Source organism: Podarcis vaucheri, assembly GCF_965113315.1.
Source record: "Podarcis vaucheri genome assembly, chromosome: 3".
NCBI classification, from domain to species: Eukaryota; Metazoa; Chordata; class Lepidosauria; order Squamata; family Lacertidae; genus Podarcis; species Podarcis vaucheri.
The window spans coordinates 102755427-102780077 of record NC_138761.1 but is presented as its reverse complement, the minus strand read 5'-3'; the positions used below and the strand labels follow the sequence as shown (position 1 = coordinate 102780077).

The 24651-nt window shown below is 40.3% G+C and overlaps 1 protein-coding gene across 2 annotated transcripts in view; it reads left to right on the top strand.

Moving 5' to 3' along the window:
- Positions 1 to 24651, top strand: part of CSMD1 (CUB and Sushi multiple domains 1) — a 997036-nt gene that overhangs the window by 480482 nt on the left and 491903 nt on the right. For both annotated transcript variants that reach the window (XM_082215381.1, XM_082215380.1), the window contains exon 4: positions 15621 to 15815. In XM_082215381.1, the coding sequence (XP_082071507.1) occupies positions 15621 to 15815 (195 nt within the window). The remainder of the gene's footprint in view (positions 1 to 15620; positions 15816 to 24651) is intronic.

The following is a 24651-nucleotide window of genomic DNA, read 5'->3' as shown; positions in this document are numbered from 1 at the left end:
ACCTACCCCACACGGACACCCACCAAGTGACTTGACTTCCAGCCATTCTTGTTACGCTACTTTATTTTTCCAACTAGCTTAAACGCATTTCATTATTTCTTTAATCTCTTCTTCTATCTTGACTTTACTCTCCTTTCACTCTAACCATTTTCTGGATTCACTCAATATCAGTCAGAAATTCTACTTTTTCCACATAAATTTTGATGTAGTCCTTAAAGATACCCCACTCCTTATTCACTTTTTGTACCACATCTCCTCTTATCCTCCCTGTTAGTTTGGCAATATGGAAATATTCCATCATTTTAGATTGTCAGTCTGTTTTAGTTGGGACGCTGCTACTTTTCCAATTTTTGGCAATCAGTAACCTTGCCACCGTAATCAGTAACCCAAACTTGCCGGGGTTGCGGCGCTCATCTCGCTTTATTGGCTGAGGGAGCTGGCATACAGCTTCCGGGTCATGTGGCCAGCATGACTTAAGCCGCTTCTGGCAAACCAGAGCAGCACACAGAAACGCCGTTTACCTTCCCGCCGGAGCGGTACCTATTTATCTACTTGCACTTTGACGTGCTTTCGAACTCCTAGGTTGGCAGGAGCTGGGACCGAGCAACAGGAGCTCACCCTGTTGCAGGGATTCGAACCACCAACCTTCTGATCAGCAAGTCCTAGGCTCTGTGGTTTAACCCACAGCGTCACCCGCGCCCCTTTGTGAGGGTAGTCAGTCTGAAAAGAGCAGACATGAGTGAGGTGCTCCTAGGTAAGAAATCACCCATATTTTAAGCAAATAGGTACAGGGCTGATTTACTATCATCATCATCATCACCTTAAATACTTTTAAAACAGCTAGTACGATCTGATGCACTTTATGTCCTTCAACTTCTTTTGGATCAATATGATTACTCTCAGTGTGGCCAAGTACTGTTCTGCGATAAGCAAACACTCACTAGGAACTGACCCCAGACCAATTTTTGCCTTTGGAGTTCATGACACGCTTACATATCTTCAGCTGTTGGTGCCTATATTCTTTTATTCTAGTTGTTGCTGTTGTTGTTGTTTTCCCTACCTTATTCTCTTTCACTCTATTATACACATTTGAACAATGTGTTCTGTGTGCTTTTTCTTTTGTTTCCTAGATACTGGTCACTGACTGCAACTATAAATATTTGCTTTGAGACTTTTGATACTGATTTTGAAGAAGCAAGGAGAACTGAAAGGGATTTGCTCCTTGTTGTTGTTTTGCACCTACTCAGTGGCATTAGGTGGTCGCCTCTGGGTTTTTAATGTTTGGTGTTTTATTATGCTTTTATATTTGTTGGAAGCCACCCAGGGTGGCTGGGGTAACCCAATCAAATGGGCAGAGTATGAAGAAGAAGAAGAAGAAGAAGAAGAAGAAGAAGAAGAAGAAGAAGAAGAAAATTCAGCACACATAGCAGCAAAGAAAGTGTTTTGATTTGAGAAGCTGGCATACGTGTTAAAATTTTTCATCTCATGGACTTATACCTGCTCCAAATCCTCCTTAGTCACCTGCCTAAGCTGTTTCTTGGGATGAAGGGAAGCTTGAGTATGGATGGGACTTCTCATTCTTACTCTGCCCTGCATCCTTCTTGACCTTCTAGCCTGACTTCTCCAACTCTAACCTGTGCAAAAGGCACTGGTTGTGTCCGTGCAGGGTGCATTATAAGGCTGCTGGTGATACAGTGCTATGGAGCCTTCTCCTGTTCATATGTTTCCTGCAGATGGATGGCACAGCTGGGATCCACTGCCAACTCAAAGGGATCCCAGCTCTGGCGCATGCTCCTACGTAGTTACTAGTGCCTCCAGCCTCAGAGTGGGGGTGGATCTGCAGCTGTTGCAGATCAAAACAACATGGCCTCATTGTGAGTGGGCAGTGGAGAACCAGCTATAATTTATATGGCTTGTGTTGGCATTGCTGCTTAGGGAATGAGATTTGACAGGTGGACCCTGAATAGAGAAACTAGTATTGCAAGAAACTGGACTGGATTTTGGTACCAGAAAACAGCTTACACAAGCAGGCTACCACTAAGTAAAGAGTTTTGCACCGACATGATTGCTGCATTTCTGTATCTGTGATTGCTTCTAATAAGATGGTGTGTACTTATCAGATACAGCATACCGATGCTCCCTATTAACCTTTGTTGCCATTGGATGGATGCGAACCAGTTAAACTCTGCAGCCATCTATTCTGGCAGTACGTGTCTGGTGGGCAAGGACAGCATTAGCAAGACCCATAGAATGCTGCATAGAATAGTGCAAGTTATTTTTGACACCACAGCTGCAGATACTGTAAAGGTTACTGAGTACTTAGTGTGACATTTTTAAAAGAAGGATAAAAGACTGAACTTTCGCCTTTAATCTGTTGGTTCCATGTCATCCCCGCTGCAGAATATCAGCAAGTAATAGCAATAACATAGTGCTGGCAGCCATTTTGCTGTGACTTTCCCAAATGCCTTTTTTTGAAAGTCAATTCATATTCAGTGCATATGTTCACTGAAGATGTTTGAAACTGGCTCATCTAAGACCAGTAGCCCCAATGGACACATTCAAAGTTGCTATGGAAAATTGTAAGGCACCTAAAGTAGAAATAAGTGTTTTTGTTTTGCGATTAGACTTTCTCTAATTGCTAGTATCTATCTTGATAGAGTAGAATGAGGCAATTCAGCTATCCCGTGAGCCTAATCCTAATGTACTGTTTGCTTCCGTACGATATTGGCTTTTCAATTATTGCACCACCTCTTATCTATTGAATTAGCTCCAGAATCTGGTGTTACATTATCCATCACATTTAATTCAGAGATTTCTAAAATTATTTGTAAAATCTTCTAGTAGTACCATACATAGGAATCCTGTTGGACACCATTTCCTATCATTCCTGACCATTGCAACCATTCCAACATTGCGAGAGAAGCTGGTTTCCTGCATCTGGATTATAGGGTTCCAGATGTTCAAAATATTTGGTCAGGATTTTGCTAGAATACCCAGATTCTAATCTCAATGCAAATTTTTTTACAGTGGTACCACAGGTTACATACGCTTCAGGTTACAGACTCTGCTAACCCAGAAATAGTACCACAGGTTAAGAACTTTGCTTCAGGATGAGAACAGAAATCGTGCGGTGGCCCCATTAGCTAAAGTGGTGCTTCAGGTTAAGAACAGTTTCAGGTTAAGAACGGATCTCCGGAATGAATTAAGTTCTTAACCCGAGGTACCACTGTATTTAAAATATTTTTTATACCACACTTCAACAGAAAGTTTCAGAGCAGTTTGCAAGAAAATAAATCATTATTATTATTATTATTATTATTATTATTATTATTATTATTATTAAAATGCAGCTGAATAGCAATGATAGCACAACAGTTAAAAGCTGCAGTTAAACCATTTAAAATGGAATAAAGAGGTATTTTTCTGGTTCCAAGAAAATGAGTTGTGTAGTTCTAAAAGAGATCACTATCTACTGGGACGAAATGCTAATGTTTTAATCCTTATAGTGGGAATAACAAGGTATTTTGAAAATCTGACCATCAGGCTTTCGTAAAAGAAGAGGACATCCAAATAATGTGTTGTTTTAAGAAATGGCAGAGGGAAAACTATTGCAATGTCTTGGAGATTTTTTTTCTAAATTTGTGCCCGTCAGGAGTTTTGCCAATCAGCCAATCAGATGGGGTTGGGATTAGATGACCCTGAGACTCCCTTCCAACTCTGCAATCCTCATTGTAAAAATGAAGTGGAATATGCTCTTTTTGTACATTTTAAAAATGTGAACACTACTGGAGCTTAAGTACTTATTCCTAAATAACTCCTATGGGAGTGCAGAGCATTGTTCACCTGTGCTCAAATGTTGGCTTGCAGCCTTAATCAGCAGCTTTTAAAAAGAAGTTGTATTTAATTCCAATGCAGTTCCTAAGCGATAGTTTCCTAAGCAGAAAAGTGTATTTTAGACTGAGCCACAGTATCAATGTATCAATAAGATTTTAATAGCTCCAGGACCATAATCTAACCTTGCCATCTTCTGAACCATGTGGAAGGTTTTTCCTTTCCTTTCCTTTTTCCTTACTAAGAGCAAGGCTGCATTCCTAAACAATTTACTAGAGGACAGGTCCCATTCAACTTCCCCCAACCAAGTATGCTTTTACCTAAGGTTTTAATAAGACAACAAGTTTTTGAGAAAATGATTTTTTTAAAAAAGAAAAACAATTTTTTCCAGTTTGAGTAGTTACTCATTAGAGCAATAAGAAATAAATAAACAGGGATAAAGCACATCCAGCAGCACCTGTTCCAGACTATTTCCCTAACTAAGACAATGCTTACCTATTAATGTTTAATTGGTTTTTAATTATTGCTTTTGAAATATGTTTTTAGCTGTTTCTGTTTTAGCTATAAGCTGTCTTGCATCCCTGTCAGGGGAAAAGGCAGGATATACGGTAAATATAATTATATAATCATAGAATCGTAGAGTTGAAGGGACCCTGAGGGTTATCTCGTCCACCCTCTGCAATGCAGGAATCTCAACTAAAGCATCCATGACAGATGGCCATCCAACCTCTGCTTAAAAATCTCCAGGGAAGGAGAGTCCACCACCTCCTGAGGGAGTCTGTTCCACTGGCAAGCAGCTCCTACTGCCAGAAAATCCTTCCTGATGTTTAGTTGGTATCTCCGTTCTTGTAACTTGAAGCCATTGGTTCAGGTCCTAGCTTTCAGGGAATGAGAAAACAAGCTTGCTCCATCTCTCATGTGGCTGTTAGAATTCCTGCTCCATGATTGCAGTCATGGGATTGTTGTCTATCACATGACGATGCATGTTTTGACTCCACAGAGTGGGAAGTGATGGAAACAGGATGCTTGTGTTACTGTGTTCCGTGAAGTGAGACTATTGTCCTTTGTCCTTTTTCTCTTTGCTGTCTGATGCTAGAGAGAGAGGGAGCCAAGTTGCAGTGCTCCGTGTGCATTTATATGTAAATAAAGTAGATTAGCCAAAATGCTGAGTTGCTGAGGTCTGTTACGCAAGCTGTGCAAACTCTGTGGATCCCTAAGTGTGCCGATGTCTGTTGGCATCGGTCGCTGTGATGTTCGGGAATAAGAAAGCTTTTGAAGCTCCCGAACAAATGACCAGGAGGGAGGGAACATGCCAGTCGGGCATGTGTCTCTGCCAGGTTCCTACTCGAGTGTAGGATGAGCTCCTGCCAGTGGCAGCCCTTTCTTATTTAAATTAGAATCATTCGTTCAAGCCTAATTTCAGCAGGGGGAGGACTGATGAGAGGGGAGCCTTGGAGGTACCTTGGAGAGCGCCTGCAGGTGAATATGTGCACACCACACTGGTGACAACTGTTTAAGACAATCAGAAGGAGAGTAGACTCTGTATTCAGTTCCTATTTCCCCATAATTACCAGATCCCTAGGCTGGGTGTTTGACCCTCCCTTGCAAAACTTCCTGAGCAAAACATCCACTCTTGATCACATCCACTCTTGATGTTTCTTTGCACAGCTTCCCTCTGTGTATCTTTTATATTCCTGTGAACTTTTGACTCTCTTGTGCAGATTGCTTAATAATTTTAGAAGAACTAAACGGAACGCAATGGATGGAATTCAACGTTCTGCATGTGCAAGCATTTCAGCTTGCCAAATGGAATTATTAATCTATCTGCTCCCTCTGCATACTGTTCTGGGAATTCTCCTCCCTCCTCATCAGTCAATTCCAGGATGCGTGGAGTAAGGAGAATGGGGGACCTTCACTGATTGAGCATGTGAGGTGAATCCCTCCCAATGGTTTGTATCCAACTAAGTTCCATTCAGAGTATGCCCACTGAAAGCAATGGGAATGAGTTAGTTACAGAGTGGTCATGTGTTCTGGTGGACTTCCTCCCACCCTTTCAACACATGTTTAATCCCCATCTCTTTTCCTGCCTTCTTGTTTTTCCTCCAATGACCTCCACTCGCTGCCACCACGGCCAGATATCTTACATTCAGGTTTCAGATACTTTCACTTTTCTGACTGCCCTGCTGAGTATTGACTGGCTTGTTTATTGGATCCATATGTGTTGAAAATAATTTTTCAAGGAACCTCCAATACAACTAAAGTACTGCTACCTTTTGTCCCAGCAGAGCTCTTTTTCCTTTAAAAAACTAAAAGAAAAATGCAGAAACTTAGCAGGCAAAACTGTCATCACAACATCTCACAACACCTACTTTTAGAAGACAAATGAAGGACACTGCACTGTTTGAAACTGAGGGAACTTTACATTTTTTTTAACAGCACATAAATATTGTAATTAAATTATTATTATTATTTTAAATCTCTCTCTCTCTCTCTCTCTCTCTCTCTCACACACACACACACACACAGAGAGAGAGAGAGAGAGAGAGAGAGAGAGAGAGAGAGCGCTGCTATAGGTCTGGTTTCAGGCACAGTTGTTGCCTGAGTGATTATGATGACAGTAAGGTAAAAAGGTAAAGGGATGGTTAAGTCCAGTCAAAGGTGACTATGGGGTGTGGTGCTCATCTCGTTTCAGGCCAAGGGAGTTGGCGTTTGTCAAGGTCATGTGGCCAGCATGGCTAAACTGCTTCTGGTGCAACGGAACACCATGATGGAAGCCAGAGTGCATGGAAACACTGTTTATAATGACAGTTGTGTAGACTGTTACATTTACAGTCATACCTTGGTTTTTGAACAGCTTAGTTCTTGAATGTTTTGGCTCCCAAACGCCGCAAAGCCGGAAGTGACTGTTCCAGTTTGTGACCTATTTTTGGAACCATACGTCCAACAGGGCTTCTGTGGCTTCCAGTTGGCTTCAGGAGCTTCCTGCAGCAAATCAGAAGATGTGCTTTGGTTTCTGAACATTTTGGAAGTCGAACGGACTTCCGGAACAGATTCTGTTCAACTTCCAGGGTACAACTGCATTTTTAATAACTGTTGCAAGCCTCTCTTCATTCATATCCATTTTGTTGCAGGGAGGAGCGTACAGCCTGCAGTGATTTATGTTAAATAAAGAAGCAGTTGGTTAGGTGATATATTTATTATAATGATACTTGGAATGACTTCTTTCTTTCTTTCTCAAAAAGATATATCCAAGGAGCATATAGTAGTAACAGGACTTGTAAAGCACAGTTTGGAAAACACCATTCTAGACTGGGTGAATCTTCAAATGTGCTGATTTACATTATGCCACATGGAACTTCCAGTTTTGTGATCTGATCTATTTATGACTAGTTCAATATTGTAAAAAGCCTTCAGGCTCAAATGAATAGGAACATATTAAACTACAACATGACATTCTAGTGAAATGTGATTGTTTGCCTCAATAATTCTCATTCACTCTATATTGAAAAAGGATGTGTCAGCATGTTGAGGGAAGAGTAATTAAATTAGAATAGAGTGACAGCCAAGAGTAATACTAATAAGACTAAAATTGTAAAGCAATATGGTTAATGTTATGCAAATTAACATAATGAAAGCACCATTGCATTCTTACTGGTGCTCTAGAGATGCTTACTGCAATTTTCCATGGACTGTTTAGTATAGTTGAAACAAAAACTATTGGTTTAGTATATGCCCATATTTCAAACTGTTGGCACAACTTAAGAACACATAAAAAGGCAAAGGTACAAAAATGTAATAGATATTTAATTGCCTTCTGTTTTCTGTAAGAACAACATTAATTTAGTTAGTTGCAATGTATTTTGATAGGAATAAGTCTGGTATTCAGTCTAATCTAAGACAACATCCTCTAATACTGAAATTCCCTTTAAAAGTCAGAGAGATCTAATCAGTATAATTCCTGATTATGTGTTGGAAGACATGAAACCTTCCAGGAACACTTTGTGTTCTTGTTACATTTCATTCTATGAACTGTTCACATGCTGCAGTGCTTTGATTTTATGAATGTACAGAAGTTTCATAAACTTTTGTATGACATAAACTTTTTTGTACAATCATGGAAGTTGGTTATAGGTACTTCAAAGTTTCCTTATGCACTGAATCAACTGGCACTTTGAGGAGGTTGCGATAGACTCCTCAAAACAAAATCCTTCAGAAAACATCAGCTACTACAACAAGTGTAGTCTTGTCAGCTCTCTTAGTAAAATTATGTCAGGGTGCTCTGTTATTGCTTGCCTCTTCAGTGGTGGAGAAATGATCAATGAGTTTATAAGAACAATATTGCCCCTAGGAGGAATGCAACAAGAAAAATATTTTAAAAAAACAAAAAAGGACTTTCAGATCCAGAGTTGGACTTCACCAATTGATGAAATAATAATAATTATTGTTGTTGTTGTTGTTGTTGTTGTTGCTGTTTAGTCATTTAGTCGTGTCCGACTCTTCGTGACGTAATAATAATAATAATAATCATTATCATTATCATTATTTCCATTACACCTTTCATTGCCGTGTGATCTCATTGTGGATTACATATTAAAAGCAAGTACATATGCCATAACTTAGTAAAATAATTGAGTTGGTTGGATGTCACAATAAAGCATAGCTAGCTGTACAGGTGGGGAACCTGCTGCACTTATCTGTGCGTTCTACAGATCAGTTGCATTAATTGTGAGACATTGGTCTTATATGCAATATAAGGTTGGGAGGGGAGAGGGGGTAATGTGGTAAAGCTTCTATTCTTTTACTTAGTGTATGTGTGGAGTCTGTGTCAGCCTCCCTTGGGCAGGTTCTCTTTCTATTTGCTTGCTATCTTTCTTTGGCAATGAGACAGGTTGGGGTGGCCTAGGGTGTGGTTGATTGTCTTTGGTTGGCCGCAGTGGGATTTGTTTGTGTGTATTGGGTGGGTTGTTGGGTCAAGTTAGCCAGATTGATTCGCATGCTGCCCGTGGATTCTTCTTGTATTGTTGGGCTGTGCATGCTGATAAAGGGGAGCCATACCAGCTGAAGACGTCCTCTTCTATTTGTCCCCATGTCAGTTTCAGTCTGTTAGTTAGCTTTTCTTTTTCTTTTTCTAAATAACTTTTTATTCAAAATTAAAACAAAACATATTATCCAGAAAAATATCATCCTTATTTCCCCCCCCATTTTTCTCCCCCCCCCCACAGAACCCACCCCCACCCCCCCGACTTCCCTCAGTTCCAGTCTTTGGTTTCTCTAAAAATGCTGTTTTCTGCATGTTACACAGTTGTATAGATCCTCAAACTATTTAGCTGATTGTTATCAATAAAAAGTTTGTGAATGTTTATTCAAAACCAGTCAAGGAGTCCAGTTCACTTTGTTGTGTCTTCAAGTACTTTGTAAAGGGTTCCCATTCATCTTTAAAGTCACAGCTATCCTAGTCCCATAGCTTGTATGTCGCCAGTTCTGCATAGTCCATCAATTTTTCTTACCATGATTCTTTTTATTGGTTACCTTTTCTAGTGAGCTGCTTAACCTGCTGCAGTTATGTGGCCTTTAGACTAATTGCTGGAGATGGAGCACTGCTCCCAAGATCGCTACAAAACACTTTGAGGCAGTCCCTCTCTCTCCCTGAACTGAGAGGAGAGCATGAACTGACTTAAACATAAAGGTTCTTTCCAGTGGAGAGAGCTCAGCCCACACACCACCCTTCCTGAGATGGGATTGTGAGGACAGTGAAGGATTTTGACAGCGGGGCTGGCCAACTCATCTGTCAACCATGTGATGTCAGAGGGATGTCATGTGATTTTCCCTACCACCTTTCAAACTTGTCCTATGGAGCAGGATAAAGATTTGGCCCCCAGAGCTAAAACGTTTCTTACACCCCTGGGATAAATTATGGTTTAAACTGGCCCATTTTCTCACAGTTCAATTCAGAGAGGTAATAAGCTGTGGTTGACACCCTACTCGTCATACACATGTGCTATGCTTTATTTTGATGTCACAAGGCACATTCAGAAGACCTTGGCATTTCAAGCAAGAATTTTTTGCAGTGCACACATACCTCACAACTTTTTTTTTACAGGAGTGCTTGACGAGTTCTGTCTTTATGAGTGTGTCTATACAAAAAAAAATGGCCTGATCTTCACCTCTAGGGCTTATAAAGTGATTGAAAATGAGCTACCCGCCACAGTTTGCACTTCTCTGAGTATTGCAGAATTGTATCTGTATTAGTGTAAATGTATCAACTGATGTGTTTAAACATGTATTATTATTATTTTAAAGCCAAAGATGTATTACATAGTATTTTGAGATTATTATCTCAACAAAGAAAAAACAACCTCAAAACCCACAAGCTGTTATTTAAATGGAAGGGAATTATGGCTAAACATGTGAATTTAATTATGTGTAAAAACATGAAAGTGACAAATTAGATCACCCCTTTATTTCTCACACAGGCTGAAATTTTATGAAGGAGATTAAGCTGCACTTCTAAATATTTATTGAAAAATTACTTATTTTCTCACTCGTCTCTGAATGATCACTGCCTCTGTGTGCCCTTAGGGCTTACGATATCTGCAGCCACAATGTATTCACGGTGTATCTTATATCTAGTTCTGGGAAAGTATATAGGGAAAGATAATATGCTGGAATCCCTTCCAACCCAAATAAAGTAGGTCACTTGCTTAAATGAAAGTTAAAATTAGAAATATTGAGGTTTAAAGGCAAGCCAGGCTGAACAAACGATGTTGTGACATTTTGTAGTGTAAGCTTTAATTATTCAAAGCAGAATTTTCAAGCCACTTGCAACCTGTCTCTAGAACAGCTGTAAGAGCCATATTGAAGATGAAGGTAAACCTTAAAATCAATACTTGTCAAAACAGTTGTGATATCAGGTGTCATGTTTTGGTTGAAATAACCCCACTGCATAGCAGTTTCCACTGCAAGTTGTAATATGATAGGAGTGCAAAGGTAAGCTGATATCATGGAGTTCTGAATTCTGCTGTGCTTTACAAAACATCCCATTTCTGTTGAGAAGTAATAAAGAGTATTTATAGATTTTTTTATTTTTTATTTTTTTGAGGGGGAGGAAAAGAATCACAAAAGACAAGCTTGATTTATTGCCCCATGAATTTCTCTTTATTTAGTTTGATAAAAACAAGCTACAGTGTAAAATAACCAAATCGATTCTGTTCCAACCCAAACAGATTTATGAATACAAATCGCAAGCAGTAAAACAGTGGTAACATAAAGCTGATTGCACTGACAAAGTGTACAGGGGGTGGGGGTGGGACAGAGGAAATGAGGGAAGGGGCATATCGTCTCCATCCCTGAATTTTATAACCAATTTCCTCATTGTGAGCACCTACTGTCAGATCTCGTGGTAGGAGCATTGTGCAGGGTAGGATGTGTGTATGGAAGAGTTGCTTGAGGAATTCAGTCTTTGTCAATTCTGGCATGAATTGACCCAATCCATGCCTCCTGGATTTTAATCCAATGGGGGCAGATTCACCATACATTTTAAACACATCCAAAGCACACGACTTCCTCCAAAGAATCCTGGGAAGCATAGTTTGCCCCACTCAGAACTACAGTTTCCAGCAGCCGGAATAAATCACAGTTCTCAGATTTGTTTCAGAGAAGTCACGTGTTCTGGGTGAGCCTTAAATGTATGGGGTGGATCTGCCGATAGTTGGATTAAAATCCAAACCAGCTAATAAATCAGAGGGCATTTTAATTGAAGTTGAGCATTAGAAGTCAGCACCCTTGAGTTTTCTGTTTGTTTGTTTTTTGTTGTTGTTTTAAATGTTATTGCCTGGAACTCTGTAGTACCCAAACAGTAATGGCTTTCTGGCTTTCTCTTGTTGTCCAGGGGATTGCTTATGTTCTACAAAATTTGCATCTGTTATTTTGTTTTTCTCAGTTCAAATTCAAATTAGCTTTCTAGAATGCCTTTTCTTCCAAGACATTATGCCCTGTCCTGTATCTTTGACTTACAAAGGGATACGTCTCAGTTGTTTCCCAGTGGGCAGGCAGATTCTTCTCTCAGGCTCTCCTCCGGCACTTATGACTAACTTAGGTCTCTGGGAAATTGAAAAGATAGTAACAGAGTGATACCGAGGGCCTGGGAGGCATCTCAAATGAGAAAACAATGCCTGATCAGCAGTTTCATTTCATCCAAGGAAAGCTTTCTATCTCCCTGATATGAGTTATGACACAGAGAAGAAGGTAGGCGGAAATCCTCACAAAGCAGTAGCACTACAAAATATAGATGAAGAAATTGCTGTGGGTAGCACTAAAGGAGCAATACTATATAGACCAGTGGTAGCCAATACGATGTCATGGGCTACAGCTCCCCAGTGGTCAGGAATGATGGGAGTTGTAGTCGAAAGCATCTGTAGGAAGAATAAAACTCATGAAAACATTTTTTCTCCTCTCCAAACAAGGTTTCTTTTTAGACATTGTCCTATAATTATACTTGTAGTTATTGGAGTGGAGACAGCATGTATAAAGTGATAAAGTATAGTTGTTCTGCGTGTAGATGCTCTCCTCCATCAGTAGACGTTCAGTGGTCAGAGCTTGTTCATTTCTTTTCTTTTTCTTTTGCTAGCTTCTTTTGCTAGCTTCCTGCTGTTCAAGTTATGTAGTTCTGCTTGCTCTCTTCTACTGCAATCTAAGGATTTGAAAAATGCATTTTATGGTAGGCTGGGATTCCTTCCTCCACCCCCAGCTAATCTAATACGCTATTAAAAGCATTCTAACCAAATGAAAAAGAATGTGAGAATATTTTGGTTAGTTTGGTGATTATATATGTTAACACCCTAAGGCGCCATCTTCCGAAGAACATGGAGGAAGCCCAATGTGACGTCCTGACATCACACTCTGTACTTTCGACCTCAACAATGGGGGGGGGGCAAAAGCCTCGGCCCCCTGGAGCCGATGCCTATGTTATCACCAGTCTTGTAGTGTGGCGGCTAACAGACTTGACCTTGAATCTAGAAATCTGTTTAATCTTGTTCTGCCTGCCCACATCTGCCTTGCAATCTGAAGAAAGCCATTCCTCAAGCCTTCATGAGTAGTGTACAGTGGTGCCTCGCAAGACGAAAAGAATCCGTTCTGTGATTCTCTTCATCTAGCGGTTTTTTCGTCTTGCGAAGCAAGCCCATTGACGGATTAGTGCTATTAGCGGCTTTTAGCGGCTTTTAGCGGCTTATCTGCTGATCGGATCAGCTGATAAGCGGCTTAGCGGCTTAGAAAAAGGGGGGAAGGGGGGGAAACAGCAGGAACTCGCAAGACATTGTCGTCTTGCGAAGCAAGCCCATAGGAAATTTGTTTTGCGAAGCACCTCCAAAACGGAAAACTCTTTCGTCTAGCGAGTTTTCCGTCTTGCGGGGCACCACTGTACAGTGATACCTCGGGTTACATAAGCTTCAGGTTACATACGCTTCACGTTACACACTCCGCTAACCCAGAAATAGTGCTTCAGGTTAAGAACTTTGCTTCAGGATGAGAACAGAAATCGTGCTCCGGCAGTGCGGCGGCAGCAGGAGGCCCCATTAGCTAAAGTGGTGCTTCAGGTTAAGAACAGTTTCAGGTTAAGAACGGACCTCCGGAATGAATTAAGTACTTAACCCGAGGTACCACTGTATTATATATCATTCCCATTCCCATTATTTGGGTTCTGACTGACACAAGTCTTACTACAGAAGACTAGATAGCACCTGTTTTGCAGGCAGAAGGCTCTGGGGTCAGGTACTGCTATTTTGCTTTGTTTCTCAGCAGTAAACGTGTGCACCTAAGATCTACCAGCTTCATCTATCTTGCAGTCATACCTACCTGAGTGCCACTTTGAATATTATAGCAGCAATGCAGCAACCAAAAGGATGAGGCACCTCTATATACGGCCAGCTGATGGGTGAGGCATCTTGGCTCAGAATTTTAGACTACCATCAAAAGGCAGTTTATTATTTTTTTAACCAAGATAGTAGGAGGTTCCACTTGGTTTGTATCCTCTGCCTCAGGCAACAAAATGTTTTGGGCCACCTCTCCTTGTGTATCTGCATGGCTGAGCCTTTGATAATACAAGAAGATGCTTTCAGTGATTCAAGCCAATGTTCATATCTCATGTCTATACCCGTCGCTCATGAAGAAAGTGCAAAACAAACAAACAGTTGGAACAAGCTGGAGTACGTTATGCCCAAGCGGGCACTGTTACATATAGGAAATAGACAGTGAATGAGTATAGACACATTTTTTTAAAAACCCATATAAACAATAATATTGACCAAGCAACTCCAAGTGGCCGTCCAGATGTTGCTCACCTCATATCAGCCCCAAACAGTATTGTCAATGGTAAGGGATGGTGGAAATTATAGTCCAACAAAATCTGGAGGGTCACAGGCCCCCCTCCCCGATTTGAAGCAAAGGAGGCATAAACTGTGTGTTCCAGTAAGACCAGATTTAGCTACGTGTCATCCAACAGTGTCACACTAGAGCTAAGATTATCCAAATGGTTATTTTTTGCAAGTAGGTTTCATAGAATGAAGATTCTGCTACTGGTATTACGGTAGTTACTGTATAAGATTCAGACACACACTCAATGCTATGGCAAATGTAGGATCAGTATTCAAACAGACTGTGGCTGCAATTGAAGCCAAAATTAAGTACCCTTAAATCCATTGACTTGAGCTGGCTTTCTCAGTCAATTGATTAAAATTTCATTGCTTTCAATACAAGTTAAACACATTATATATTTGTGCCGGATTAATCATTGGCTGTGTCTAGTACTAAGGTAAACCATTTCAGAGCTATTATTAGCACCTCCTGCCAGATTTATCACTCTAGAAATTATGCAATGTAAGGTTTGGGGGTGGGGGAAAGAAATCAGTGCTTCTGCACTGGGATGAGAAACACTTTGGATTTGTTTCAGTTCTACCATACCAACATAGTTCTGTGTGGCTATGTAGTGGTTATCTGTGTCCCCAATGGTATTGTGTCCAATGTATTTCATTTTCACCAATCCCACCCATTACAAACCTGTGTCTGGTTGGACAAATAGGTTGTTAATACTCTGTTTAGTTTTGCGGGGCTGCTGAAATTGCCCAGTTGCTATCGTTTATGCTGCTGTTGTTTAGAGAATCTACTCTTTCCTTGGAAACAGGGGTGCCAACTATAGGGGTCACATACACTGGGCACCCATAACCTGAGTTCAGGTTGGCTCCTCTGCTTGGAAAAGAGCTGAACATTACCAAAATTCAGACTCTTCAAGGAAATGTATTATTGGTTTTTTTCCATACCCAGAACTTGTTCCTGGTGCCATGTATAAATACTGAAATCTTTGGAATTTTTTAGACTATGTATCAGTACAGTGTGTTGCTTTCCTGTGGCACATTGGAAAGGTTCTCTGGGTTCCTTGGGAGCAGATCTATATTTCTACTAAAAATCAAATAAGGAGCTGAACAGAATACTATTACGCTGCTTCACACAATTTATACTGCAATCCTAAATGCATTTTCTTGAGAGTTAGATGTCCGGAGATACCACCCTAAATTTCTATACAAAATTGTATTTATCTGCTATATTGAATGTTTATTTCCTAAGGAACAGTGTTTCATTAGCCTAAGGAACAATTTATTTGTTCTAAGTGAAAGCAGAGAAACAAAAACTTATGTATATGTATACTTATTGCACAATGAAGTCTCAGCCAATTAAATGCTATTTGTTTTTATTCTGTACATTCTACCTTAATAAAATCTATTCCTCTTCTTCATCAGTGCTGCCTAGCCATACATGCGGCAATCCTGGCGAAATAACAAAAGGAGTTCTTCATGGCACAAGATTCAATATTGGAGATAAAATTCGGTACAGCTGCATGTCCGGCTATATCCTCGAAGGCCATGCTATGTTGACATGTATCATGAGTCCTGGAAATGGAGCATCATGGGATTTTCCAGTTCCATTTTGCAGAGGTAAGATTTCTAGCATGAACCTTGTGAAACCTATTGTGAAATAATGATCTGAAATGAAGATGTTATTCATAGAATGACCAAACAAATGACCAAAAATTAATAATATATATGTTCCACGTTTGTTGATGTGGTCTGGGATGAGCCAAGACTCCATATTATATTGGTTCCATGGCAAAGGAGAATTGCGGAAAATACCGTAGATGCCTGAGATTTTCTCTGCTGAGCAAGGTAGGAATTCGGGAAATGCTTTCCAGCACTGACTGAGGCCAAGGGCTGTGTGTGACTGGTTTTCACAGGAAAGAAGTCTTCCCTCTGGTCCGCTCCCTAAACCATGACCCCAAGATTGCACGAAATTGGTTACAACTGTGGGCAACCTCCAGCAGCCAGCACAGCTGCTGGCAGAGGCAGTGGCGTAGTGTGGGTTGTCAGCACCCGGGGCAAGGCAAGTAATTTGCGCCCCCTAACCCGTGGATTTGCGCACCCTAACCCCCACATGTTGCGCCACATGTGCGGCCGGCCCCCCCCTGCACCCCCCATGCTACGCCACTGGGCAGAGGAAGTGATGTCACACAAGACAGACACACAAGGAGGACATGAGTGTTACAGACTTTTTCCAGCTAATATACTTCAAACTACTCACACACTGCTTTTTTGCTAATCTACCTAAATATTTTTAGACAGCCAAAATCCCTCAACAGTGAGTTCATTTCAAAATGTTATTAAACTTAGCTAATGGTACCATTTATTTCAGCCACTTAGGACTGCACAATATGTCACGACAAACTAATATGTGGACCTAGGTACATTACATATTCTGAGAGAGGAAACAACAATTTTCTTTCAAACTGTGTGCATATTATAGTCATCTGGTGCATGTGGACTGGGACCAACAGCATTTCACTATGTATTCTTAAAGATTTCTAGTTAACATACAGCCCAATATTGTTTCTGTTTCATAGTTTATTGGATACTACATCAATTCATACATAACTTTATTTATATGCTGCATTTCCACAGTTCAAACCATGCTCGAGGCGGATTGCCACATGAAAAAAAGACATAACTCCAACATAACAAAAGTAGTCATAAATATTTTAAAAATACAAACAGAACAATTCCCACATAAATCCCAAGCTATAAAATAAAGATACAGAATCAGAAACAACCCCCAACAGCAGAAGCCTCCAAACAACACGCCAGCCCCAGAGTCTGTTCAGCAGATTCAGTTTTTTGTAGCTGGAGTCAGTCAGTCAGGGCCCAACTCTTGCAAGACAAATAGGGAAGGTCTGCAAGGTAGGGAGCAGGTCTTCCAGGATATACAGCCAAGATGGATGCCAGAAGGTGTCTGAATCAACTGCAAATACACCTTCTAATTCTGTAATATGCAAATCCTTGCTGTAGCTTGATTCCAGTGACCCAGTTTTCCCATTGCACATTAAACATGGCAATTATTCTGTTGCTGTTTTTGACAAGCGCAAGCGCATACACTGATAAAAGCATGGTGGCTGTGGAGATCATTATTAGATGGGATCTTAGGGTTCTTAATCAAGAAACTATCCTACCGAAAATTCCTTTCAGTAGCACCTTAAAGACCAACTAAGTTAGTTCTTGGTATGAGCTTTCGTGTGCATGCACACTTCTTCAGATACCTAGAGAAAGTGTTGCATAGTTTTCTTGCATATTCAGTGGGATACGTGGATTGTAGAGGGTTCTTAATTCTAAGACCCTTGGGTATAATGTCCAGGTTCTTGCATTTAGTAAGAAAGAAGATATCAGTCTGTACCTGTGCAAGTTTCTTGGTGAGGTTGATGGACTTCCATTTCATGCGGCTCAATGTGGTGCCTTCCATGGTTCCAGTTACAGATAGGTAGCCGTGTTGGTCTGGCATAGTCAAAATAAAAAAATTCATTCCAGTAGCACCTTAAAGACCAACTAAGTTAGTTCTTGGTATGAGCTACCGAAAATAGTTAAAGAAATCAGTTTATTCCTAGAGTTACTATCATTTGTAGGATTACCATTATTGGGGCAGCACAATTCATCAACATCAATCAGAAGCAGCTGGTTTCAATCTGGTACTCTGTGTGTGTCTCTTTGTGAGAAATCAATTCCGAGTTTAAATATTGATTTGACAAGTAATGTATATATCATTCTCTGAACTAAGGAAAGAAATTAGCTTATTGTGAAAACAAAGAAGGTGTCAAACGATATATTACTTAGGATGGGATATGAGTACAGTATACTGAGTGTTGTCTACCTGAGGAGGGGCAAATATGTCAATTCAGTTTCTCTTAGTTTCTTATTTTTCCAGTATTAAAATCTGTTGTCCACATTTCCAAAGCAATTTGTGATTTTTTTTATTTTCTCCTGAAAATTCGCCACCATTTTCATGCTAATTTCTCCTAATAAACACTTTTTTGTATTCAGTGTTAAGTGATCAACACATTTTTGCAAGGCATTTTTCTTGATATAAAACTTTATTGAATGTTATTTTCACTAATATATGCATTTTATGCACTCTTTTTGCTACATATTGTTCGTACATATTGTTTGGTTAAAAAACTGGATTGCAAAAGGATTCAGGGTTTCAGTTCATGTATTTGTTTGAATAATGTGAATTAAAATGCAAACAAAATAAAATTTCTCTCCCATCTTCAATTCTAGCTGAAATTAAGCACTAAGTAAGCATGGGTTCAGGCTGCCTTCAGTTTAACTGATTTCAACTGGAAATGAAATTAATTGGCTTTAGAAGTGCTTCACTCTTGCTGGATCACATAGCTTGCATTGTAATATAGTTCACATATACATACTGAAATCTGAAAAAAATGTATAGTATTCTTATAATTCCTTTCTCTATTAATGTTGCTGAGTCATACAAATCAGGATTATTTTGCTTATATTTGAAAATGGTTAACTTTTCAATTATTTCACTTAATACTTAAAACTATAATAGTTCCTCTTGTTAAGTAATTATAAATGTGCTTACTAAACAAAACAGAATTGCAATTCAAATTGCCCAAACTGAGAATATCCATTTCCAGGGTGTTATTAGTGTCCTGCAGTGGTTTCCAGTAGGCTTTTTCTCTAGTATATCCAAATTCTCATTAAAAAGAGAATCAAACAGGAGTCCTCCCCTGCCCTTAATCATTTGAAATCTCCCCACCCCCCATTACATCACTTCTCCTTTTCTTTTCCATCAATTTTTATTAAAAGTTTTCAACATAAACTACAATTTAAAAAATCACACTTATCTAGAAAAGAAAAACAGAAAAAGCAAGAATAAGGAAGGGAAGGGAAGACAGTAGAGAAGAACCAATGCCCTGTATCAAAATTATTCCACACACAGAAGAGTGAACCCTCCCAGTTCTTCCACCTGGGAAATTCCACCTCTTCCCACAGCCTCCCGCCCTGGGATATCTTCTCTTCCCTGCCCCTCAAACAGGGCCCTTCATCTTCAATTCATCGCTTTCCTTTGTGCATCATCCTTAATCCAATTATGTCTGCCAATTATGTATGTAACGATTATTTAAAATGTTCAGAGTATGCACTCCAGAATAATATCCAGCTATTTCTCCATTTGCTTGACAGTGTCTTTACAAACTTCATTCCCAGTCTTCTCGCATTCACCAAAAAAAAGGTCCAAAATAAGTCCTTCAAACTACAGTCTCTCTAGCAGTCTGCAGGTGCTTCCTAGATGCTAATGGGAAGACAATCCTTAAAGGTCAATGGAAGCCTTGGAGTAAAGAAAAAATAATGTTTCATAAGATGGTCAGCATATTTGTCTTTAGTACCTTAGCTGTAAGAGAGGATACATGTAAAGCTTTCCTTTACTTTTTCTTCAGGCCATATTTGATCTTTCAATTATGAGCATTAGGTTGCCTTTTTCTTAGAGGTAGCAGAAGTCATCTGGATGCACAGATCAATGCCATGGCTAATATGTAATTATCTACATCAGTGCAACAGCTTCCTTTGAACGTTTCCAAATTCTGCGAGTTGACTTGATGAATTGCCAGATTGGCCCAGATATGTACAGTATGATTTAATGATAGCAATGGGATGTTTTAAAACGTCAGTGCAGAGCATCTAATTTCAATAAATGGCTAATAAAATACAAACAATAGGCTACAGATGTCTGAGGGCAGAGGTCTTTAGAAGTAGCTTTGACTGCTTTACTTTTTTGTTTTGCTGAGCTAAGGAACTGGATCACTGTGCATATTTATTTATTTTTTTCAAATCCCTGAGAATTATAGAAAAATGACATCTAATAGAGAACCAGTAGTGACTTTGCAGATACTTTTAATAAGGCTTAGTAAATAATGTATGGTTCATTTGGAGCTGTCTAAAGCTGCAATTTCCTTTAATTGATAAGCCTTACATAATGTGGCTGGAAATCACAATATGTCACTTGCAAGAGCTTTATAATATGCCAGTCAAGTTTTTAATTGTATCTATTCTATTGCTGGTGATAAATTGCAAGGGAAAGCCACTGAAGGAACAGGGGAGAGGAAATCCTGGCACTTCTTAATGACTCCCTCATGTTTTGTAATATTCAAAATATGAACCATGTTTCCATCAGTTACATTGCAGTACACCAAAGTAAAATGAATCTTGAAATGTTATCTCGAACTAGGACAGTGGAGTATGAAATGAAACTGAGCAGAACAGTATTAATAATCTGAAATCAGGGCCTAAATCAGGGGTCAGTAACCTTTTTCAGCCGTGGGCTGGTCCACTGTTCCTCAGACCATGTGTGGGGCTGGACTATATTTTTTTTTGGGGGGGGGGGAAATACTGTATGAACAAATTCCTATGCCCCACAAATAACCCAGAGATGCATTTTAAATAAAAGCACACATTCTGCTCATGTAAAAACGCCACACATGCCCCAAAAATAACCTAGAGATGCATTTTAAATTAAAGGACACAGTCTACTCATGTAAAAACATGCTGATTTTCGGACCATCCACAGGCCGGATTGAGAAGGCGATGGGGCCGCATCCAGCCCCTAGGCCTTAGGTTGCCTACCCCTGGCCTAAATGGTCCCCAAGACTTTTGTGCCTTGAGAGCCTTTAATAAAAATGATCTTGGACAAATTTGGTAATATAGGAAGATTTTATTAATACATTTGCAAACGGGTGGCTGCAGCATGAAGAGCCAGCAACCACAAGGACCAAGAGGTTACACACAAGTTTTAACGCCTCTAAGTCCCTCTTCCCCCTCCCTCACAGAGAAGGTGTGGAAAGTCCCAACAGGTAACTGCACCCCTATTTCCCTCATCAATCATAATACAAATACAGTAGTTTCCATAACACATTTTAACCACAAATGTTCCATTGCCACGCTTCACCTTTTCTGACCTTTTGTACAAGTGTCATTTTAGCAACAGGTGTTAACCACAACATCGTATGTGTGACCTTCACACCTTGGCCCAGTATACCTGAAGGAGCGTCTCCACCCTCATAGTTCTGCCTGGACACTGAGGTCCAGCGCCGAGGGCCTTCTGGCGGTTCCCTCGCTGCGAGAAGCCAAGTTACAGGGAAGTAGGCAGAGGGCCTTCTCGGTAGTGGCACCTGTCATGTGGAACGCCCTCTCACCAGATGTCAAAGAGAAAAACAACTACCAGACTTTTAGAAGACATCTGAAGGCAGCCCTGTTTAGGGAAGCCTTTAATGTTTAATAGACTATTGTATTTTAATATTTTGTTGGAAGCCGCCCATAGTGGCGGGGTATAAATAAATTATTATTATTATTATTATTATTATTATTATTATTATTATTATTAGTTTAGCAACAGGTGTTAAACACCCAACCTTGATATGTGGAACTTTCGTGTTTATGCTGACCACACACTGCATCCTGTGATCTTGTGCATTTTTGAACCTGTGCTGTACCTTCTGCTTTTGTGGTTAATGGTTAACTTAGCTGCTAGCTTCATGCCTTCAGAACTTGCTTTTATGTGAGAGGAGCAAAACAGAGCTTTTATTACAGTTATTCATTTTATCATTTAAGCTATAGGTAAAGGTAGCTGTAGGTAACTGTAAGCTATAGGTAAAACGAATGGCTATAGGTGCAGTCACTTACATGTGCTGAACAGAAGTGAACTAAACATCTTATTTCTTATAAGCCATGAAGAGGCAACATTTATCATTTCTCACACTTGTTAAGTTTTATTTATCCCTCTATTAGCACACCACTTGCTTGATAGATATGAGCCACTTAGTGAGTGCCATTTGGTTACAAAAATTAACTGAGGCTGCAGTCCTTTACTCCAGAGGGCACGAATGTGGCATCTCCTTGAAGAGTTCCTTTGGTGCGAGGAGCACACACAGTGAGGCACCTTTGTCAGAAAGCGGCAAGTTCTTTAGCCCTTAAAAAGCTGCAGGAAGAAGCTTGAAAAGTGATGTTATTTTCAAATTCCTTTTTCAGGCCTCTTTCCATTTTCAAGGCTCAGATCAGCAACCAAGCCTTGGATGACTGTTTTTGTGGTGCCGGCGAGCAGCAGATCTCTGGTTCTTACTATGTGGTCTACCAAAGTCATTCCAATTTGACGGTGCAATGTGCTTCTGCATGTACATGTGCATGCATGTGAATTCTGTCTACAGGGAGGAGAGTGACCTTGGAGAAGGGCAAGAAAAGCAAACAGATGGGTTGGTGTCACAGCATTATGTCAAATTTCCAAATGTTCTAATGTACCCCCAAAGGTTTGCAACCACTGCAGTGATACTCACTTGCGCGTCGAGGTCCCCAAGACACCCAAAGAAAAACACAGTTGACACTTAATTTTTGTTTAAGGTTTTTGGCATAATTTTGGACACAACTTTATTCAAATTACAGCAATGTGAGTGGTTGTTTAGGCACGGGGACAGCTCTGACATTCGCACCCCCCGCGAAGTCAGCAAGGGTAAGTCACCTGGGGAGAGAGACGGGACTGGGAATCATGCCTCACCTCTCCCTAGAATGCTCCCAAGGGCTTGCGTGGCCCTAGCCCCTTGCCAGGGGGTTTCGGACAAAAGCATGGGGAGCCCCTGGCTTCCTTTAACGGAAAACCCTTGCAGCAGCAGCAGCATTTTGGAGGGGCAGGCACAGCCAAATCCAACCAATTCCAATACCAATGCCTAACTGCAAACCTTACAAGTTGTGACGATTTGCTACGTAGTAGGCAAAAAACCAAGTGGCACGCACTAATCAGCCAAATGGACAAAATTCCTACTGGGCCCCTGCCCCAAAGCAGACGACCCCATGACAGGCATGGCAAGGTCAAGCAAACAGCCTAAAATTAGGGAAGGGAGGGCGGGTGATCCGAAGTAAGCAGCGAAAAGAGGAAGTTCCTCGCTGCGAGCATTGTATTTAACAAATAGGGCTGTCAATCAACAAATGGCAACATCTAGATTTCCCCAGTAACAGCCTGCCCCTGCTTAAAGGATGGCCAAACCATTTGACTAGCAACAGTGAGGTGTCTCGTCAGCCCCGCCCGCAACCCGTGCTCTCCATGAGGGAGAACACACTTTATCAGGGTATAAGTCCCATTGGGCTCGGAACTATTTTTGTATAAGAAATAGGATTGCACCATATTATGCTTGCAATGGTACAGAGGTTTTGCAAAAGCTGCAGTTAGTTTTTATGAACTCAAATTGCAATGACCTAGGCCAGAGATGGACAGGTTTGTTCAAGTACTCAAAAGTCCACAAGGGAACATACTTGTTACCTGCTGCGTTCCATTTTTCTTGCTGTTAAAATCCAGGATAGGCACTGTGACTTTTAAAAAGGATGACAGCAATAAAACAGTAACAAGATAAAAACGTTAGAATATGCCTCTTTGAGTTCCAAGGTCACTTATGATTTAGTCCAATTCTTGCATTGATGTTGACCTCACTGGAAATCAATATCTCTGTATTAGTTTTGTGCACTGAAGTATTGGCATGTCATTTGTCAAGTTATTTTCTTTGCTGGAGCAGAAGATAACATAAACTGAAGTGCTTGGAACTTGAAAGGCACATCAACCACTTGAATTCTCGTCATCAAATGAAATAGTTAAAAGCATTTCCAGACAATATTTGGCATGGTAGATTGTGAATTTCCTTTGTTGTCTTTAGCGGAGTGGGTTGTGGGGAGGTGGGGAGCGGTCAGATTTACAATTTGCTAGTTGAATCACCCCCCACCCCTCTCAAATCAGGTCTGTGCTGTGACCAAGCAGTAACCTGTAAAAACAGAGAAAGTAAATGCAGAAAGTAGGGAGAAAACGAAAAAGTGACATGTAAAATGTAAAGGGAGTTCTTTTTGCCTTGCCACATCCTTTCAGCGTGCTGTTGCTTGCAGCAATAAGCACTATAAATAATTTCAGGTAGAGGGATTCTAAGGTGATGTCAGGTTTGGTTTGGATTTGCACACAGACTGTCTTGATAACCACAGACCTCAGTTCTTTGCATATTGAAGTAGTGCGGGGATAGCTCCATTTCCCCCATTTGTACTTGCATTGCTGAGATGAAAAGTGCACAGATGTGCTCTTTAATTGCTCATTTATTTCACGAAGTCTTGATTGGCTTCTAACAGGCTTATCCTAAGGCTCCTTATGTCATCCCCAAAGAATGGAGGATAGTGCACAGCAGAACTGTCTGAACATTATGCAGCACACAAGGATTGCAGATATATAGCAATATAAATAGAGAAGGTGCTTTATAAAAGACAGCAAGCTATTCTCTGAATGCTTCTTTTAAAAGACAACTATATTTATGGGGCCAAGTGATATTGTCAATGCGCTTCTATTTGGGCAAGAGTTCTTTATCACCTTCTGGCTAACACTGAAAAAGTAATATTCTAAAGGGTGTGATGGGGTACATTT